The sequence below is a fragment of the Trachymyrmex septentrionalis genome, unplaced genomic scaffold, assembly GCF_001594115.1.
Source record: "Trachymyrmex septentrionalis isolate Tsep2-gDNA-1 unplaced genomic scaffold, Tsep1.0 scaffold177, whole genome shotgun sequence".
Lineage (NCBI taxonomy): Eukaryota > Metazoa > Arthropoda > Insecta > Hymenoptera > Formicidae > Trachymyrmex > Trachymyrmex septentrionalis.
This window is the reverse complement of record NW_017304939.1, coordinates 4,056-9,855: the sequence shown is the minus strand read 5'-3', so window position 1 is coordinate 9,855 and position 5,800 is coordinate 4,056. Positions and strand designations below refer to the sequence as shown.

Sequence of the window (5,800 nt, the reverse complement as noted above, 5' to 3'; positions counted from 1 at the left end):
TTTTTATTTTATTTTATGTATCTTTGACTGTTATCTTTAATTATATATATTATGCGACGACTCTTTTTCGCCATTTATTTTGTTTATTTTGTTTATACATAAAGAGTCTTTATACCGTTGTTTCTTGATCAAATTACACAATTTTAAAGTTAATCCTGCCATACTTACAAACAACATCAAAACTTGTAAAAAAAAAAAAAATAATCACAAAATTTTTAAAAAAGCGTATTATAGATAAAGCTTTATACTGTTTCTGTAAGAAAATTAAATTTTTTTTGAAAAAATTTTTTATCGAGTTGCAAAATGTTAAATACACATAATTTTAAGAAACATAACATTTTTGTTAAAATACAAAATTGTAAAGATAATCTATTTAGAAATGTCCAAAAATATATCAATGTACAAATTTTTTAATTACAACTTACAGATGACGTACTTGGCTACATCTACCAAAAAAAAAAACCTAATTTGCGCTCAACTGTGTAAAATTAATTTTTTTAATAATACAACTTATATTGCACTGAAAAAGAATTGTTTATTCGATAAAATTCTTTTAGATCGTTTTTATTTCTCTTAATAAAAATTGTATGTATTTAAGTCAGAAGAACATATTTAATTTAAATATATATATAGTCCAAGTAAAGAAATGAGAACTAATTTAATAGTCAGATAAAAAGTTCTTTTTCAGTGAAAGTTTATATATAGTCAAATACATTAACTAATTCCAACTGTATGATATAATACACAGAGACTTTTGCTGAATATAGAAAATCTAATTCTGTTGGATTTCCAAAATTTTTATGTAGAAAGTCAAAAGTAGCGAGCAACGCAGCAAAAATTTCTAATAATCAACTTGATCATCCTACAAAATTACTTTTAAAGTCTATCATATTTATTTTCAGATTTGTATGTAGCTAAATTTCTAAATCCTTCAGTAAAATCGTTCTCTCCATGTATATATTGAAAATAAACAAAATAAGCAATAATCTTGAATTAATAACAAATTACAGATTAATAATTAAATATATAGTACATTAACTTAATCTTTCAATTATGTCGCGTTATATTGCACATTCACACAAAGCTTATTATAAATTGTCGACATCAAACCAATTTCTTTTTTAAAATAAAGAATACATTTCCAATTTCCATTGGATTGTTCAAAACATTAACGATTTCACGAAATTATGTTTATTTATTCCTACTGACTCTTATGACCGTTACGATTCTATAGTTTCTATAATCAATGATTTCTTGTTACTGTTTTTGAAGAAGCAGTGACAAGTATGCCATACTGTTATTCATAACATATATGGTATGTCATATAACATATGACGGCAAAGACGTGTCTGTGACAGTGATGTATCTAAGAAATTAAAGTCAGCAATCAAGCTATACTTTTGCAACGTAATTTGTAAGTACATGACACAAATACTTGACATGTAAGCTTACACACGACATGATATCTTTATTATTCTAATTTAAACGACTACGAGACGAGTTGATTAAATAAATAAAACATTTTACAATTTTATAAAATAGTAAATATAATACATTAATGCATGTTAGCTCACAGAATAATCATTAATTCATGACTAAATATATAAAAGAAAAAAAATATTATGAATTATAATTTTAAGTGAAATTCAAAATGAATACAATTCATCTAGATAAATAAAAGCTAAAGAAGCCAGGCTAGATCTATTATGCTAATACATAAAAAAAAAAACATTCTCTTTAAATATTCCAAATTCGATCATTTCACTATAATACTTTTCAGTGGTAATGTAACTTTACAATTTCAATAAATAACAGTAACGGTTGATATGTGTTGTGTGTGTGTTTGATTCCGTTTTATTTATATGAAACTAATAAGCATCGTCAAATAATTCTTCGTTAAAATTATAAATATTATATGATCTTCTTAATATGGTCATTAGTTTAAAATTATTAGCACAATTTTTGTTTTGCAAACTAACAAATAATATCTGAGTAATATTGTTCATCATTATTTATATAATAGTAATATTTAAGCTATACTTATATCTACAAGCCACATCTCGCGTTTGTTTTACGAAACCCAATATTTTGACAATATTATCACGGCTTCTAGTTGTAAAAATAAAATACAATGTTACAAATTGTAATGTTATTAAAAAATAAACAGCGCGACATACAATGTATTTTTAAATTATAGTTAACGCACAAATACAAAATAATAAACCGTTTAAATTTTATTCAAAAATAGCAACTGTGTGTACAATTAGTAGCAACTAAGCTTACTAGCCAGTTCTTAAATATTAATGAGTTAATACATTTGTCAGTTTTGTCCAAAAATGATATCTACAGAATTTACGTAATATATTTTGATAGATGCAGTATTTATAACATATTATTGCATGAAAACCCATCATATACTGTCTCTCAAAAGTTTGAAGTATTTCATAATTTTTAGATAAATCACAATTCTGTACCAATTATTGTATTTAAAGAGTAAAATTTATTTCCATTTTAAAACATATATTATTACAATAATTTCGGATACAGATAATATAAATTTTAGTATATTTTCAATGTTTATGAATAAATTAAATTTTCTTTCAAAATTTAGAAATGCACTTTCTCAGCAATAATAGTATATATTATAGGTAATTATAATAAATTATATTAACTATCCCCCCAAATTTATATTATTTCAAACAGCATGCTAACATCAACATTTATCAGATTTAACATTAATTTACTATTATAATATAACAATTTGTAAATCATTATGCGTAGCTATCAATAAAAATTTAATAGCCTTGTGTTCCAGTTATAATTTAGCATTATGGCAGAGAGACCAAATGGGGATTCCTATACAACTGATCACCTTCCTTATAGACAATATTTTTTAAATGGACCGACCTTATCAAAAATCTCAGAAGGTATGTGTTCATACAATGTTTATTTAATTCATCAAACACATCATATTTCATGCGTGTGTACACGATAATAGTTCTGCAAAATGGAATGCAACTCTTGTTCCAACAACTGAACGTCGACATAGCTAGCTGTCCTCGTTTAACTAAAGCACCATATAATCTTGCCGGAGTAGGTAAGAAACACAACAAAGCTAATTTTTCATTAAATGGAATATCTTACAACAATGAATAATTCATATAAGATTATGTGGCAACACGACAATAATTGATTTCGTTTATCGTTCTGAAATTATACCGTGGAATCGCAGAAAAGTGGATATTCAAAAAATATACTCACAAGCAGCTGCCGTGATTCCTTTGTCATCGGATCTTCTTACGCTACAAAACCACACATGCCTCATTACGGACATGTACGTATTATCAATATTTTCATGATTTTACGATTATGTGGATAATATTACTATAACAATAAAAAATTATGATAATGTATCACTGCTACATAACTGACAATGTAATCATAAATATGAAACTATGATAATTTACAATTCATATCATTAAATCACTGATATTTTACCGCTGTTTTGTAGTTCTATTCTACTGATTTAAGCTATTCAACTTATTGTATTGAGTTTCAATTGTGTTTTTATCATACACAGTTTTTATCAGGATTCCAATGATACTGTTACTGTTTCTCATAAACCTGATTACTGTTAAAGCTCATTATGAATGCAACGTACAGAGCACCTATGGATCTTAAGAACGAGAGTCGCCTTATTTTCGCAGAAAGGCGTAACGGACAAACAACAATAGAAAAGTTAACTGATCCTAACCAAATGAAAGCCACCCAGGGCATTATGTTTGTCAGCGAGGGTAGGGCGGGCCTTGTTATCAGAGTTCGTGCCAAAGGTCGAAAAACTATTAACACAGATATCATAACTTCAATGCAAACGATTCTTTACGAAAGATATAAAAGGAATGAAAATAAAGTTGTTGGTAATTATTAATGTGGTATATACAGTTAAAAAAGAACATGTAAAAACAATTACATAATTTGTTATGTCTTATCTCAAAGCTTTAGATGGTGTTTTGAAAATGAAATACGGAAGTGTGGCGTGTAATCTTATGTGGGATGATTATCAGGAGCCTGTGTTACCATTTTATGAATTTATTAAAAGACAGCAATGTCCCGAAATATATCTAGAGTCAGATATGGTAGCCGTTGGCACAATAATTAACTATGAGCCAAAACTATGGACTCAGGAACAGCGTTATGATGTTGTAGGTTATTTGTCCCGGTTATGCCGGACACAAAAAATCATTGTTCTTGAAGTTATCATATTATATTATTTACCATAGATAAATTTCATTAGAAATTTAATTGTTTATTAATTAATTAAAATAATTACTATTGTCAAACCGTTTCTGTCAAATTTAAGTCTGTGATTACTAAGTTGAGTTAAAATAGAGGAATCTTTCGCGATCATTTAATCATTGAACGCAACAGTTTTGTTTAAATCCGAAAATTTAGTCATGTGATATGTACACTATTTGACAACGTCGCATTACATATAAACGTTCATATGTATAAACGTACGTATGAACGTACGTATAAACGTATTTTATAATTAAGGAAATTGCTACAGCATATGAAGGACATGTAGATATATTACCGATAACCAAAGAAAAATACATCTCCTAAATATAAATACAGATGATATGATTTTTGATTTGATAGAGTAAATGATATAAAATAAGAACTTAGACGCACCGCGTCATTAGCTCCATCATTACGACATTGCATGTTGAAAATAAATAACGTAAACAATGTTACTGAATTAATAATAAAAAATGGATAAAATATATATTATGTGGAATTATTTTAATAATGTCGCGTTTGTTTTTGAATAAACAACCATTTTTTGTAAATTTAACTTTAAATAAACTTTTTATTAAAAATAAATAATAAATTTTAAATTTCTATTTATTTGTAAATTTCAAAAGCAAGTAACGATTTCACAAAATTATGTTTATCAGTTATCTTTCTGATGACCTCTTTGTTTCTAAAATATATTAAATTGTTGTGTTCTTGTTATATTTGAGAAAAAGCAGCAGCTCATAAGTGCGCCATACTGTTCGTATAGTTATGACAGAAAAGACGTGTGAATGACAGTCATTTAACTAAGAAATTAAACATTTTGCGATCATACAATACTTTTGTAACGTAATTCGTAAGTAGAACACACACACATACTTGATATACACACGACATAATATCTGTATTATTCTAATCAAAAGGACCAAGAGACGAACAAATAAGATGTTTAAATAAATAAAGCATTTGATGATTTAATAAAAAAGTATGATACAATAATGTAGGAAACATTTTGACTCACACAGTCATTATCATTTCGGAGTTAAACATATAAAAGACAAAAAAATATTACAAATATTACATTTAAATGAGGCTATAAATAAATACAATTTAACTAAATAATTGAAGGCTAAAGAAGCCGAGCTGGATTTATTGTGCTGATAAAATATTGTATTCTCTTTAAATATTCCAAATGTTTAGATCATTTTACTATGATTTTATTCAGAGAGGTGCGTAACTTTACGGTTTAAATAAATGGCATCAACAATTATCAATTTTCTATTTTATCACCTTGTATAATGTCGTGAAATAATGCCTCATTATAATACTAGATATTATATGTTTTTAATGTAATCCTTGATTCGAAACTATTTCCAGTTATGTATACTAAAAAAATCATCATATTTATGATCTTAACGAAGAATGACTTAACAATGTAGAAAGTGATTTAAAAGAAAACTAATTATATATATATATATATATATATATATATATATATTGTAAC

The 5,800-nt window shown here is 26.3% G+C and overlaps 1 protein-coding gene across 1 annotated transcript in view; it reads left to right on the top strand.

The window, feature by feature from the left end:
• Positions 1 to 4,280, top strand: part of LOC108746539 — a 20,535-nt gene extending 16,255 nt beyond the window's left edge. Inside the window, exons 3-4 of the mRNA XM_018483360.1 lie at positions 3,641 to 3,794; positions 3,997 to 4,280. Coding sequence (XP_018338862.1) covers positions 3,641 to 3,794; positions 3,997 to 4,280 — 438 coding nt within the window. The remainder of the gene's footprint in view (positions 1 to 3,640; positions 3,795 to 3,996) is intronic.
• Positions 4,281 to 5,800: the final 1,520 nt, after the last annotated feature.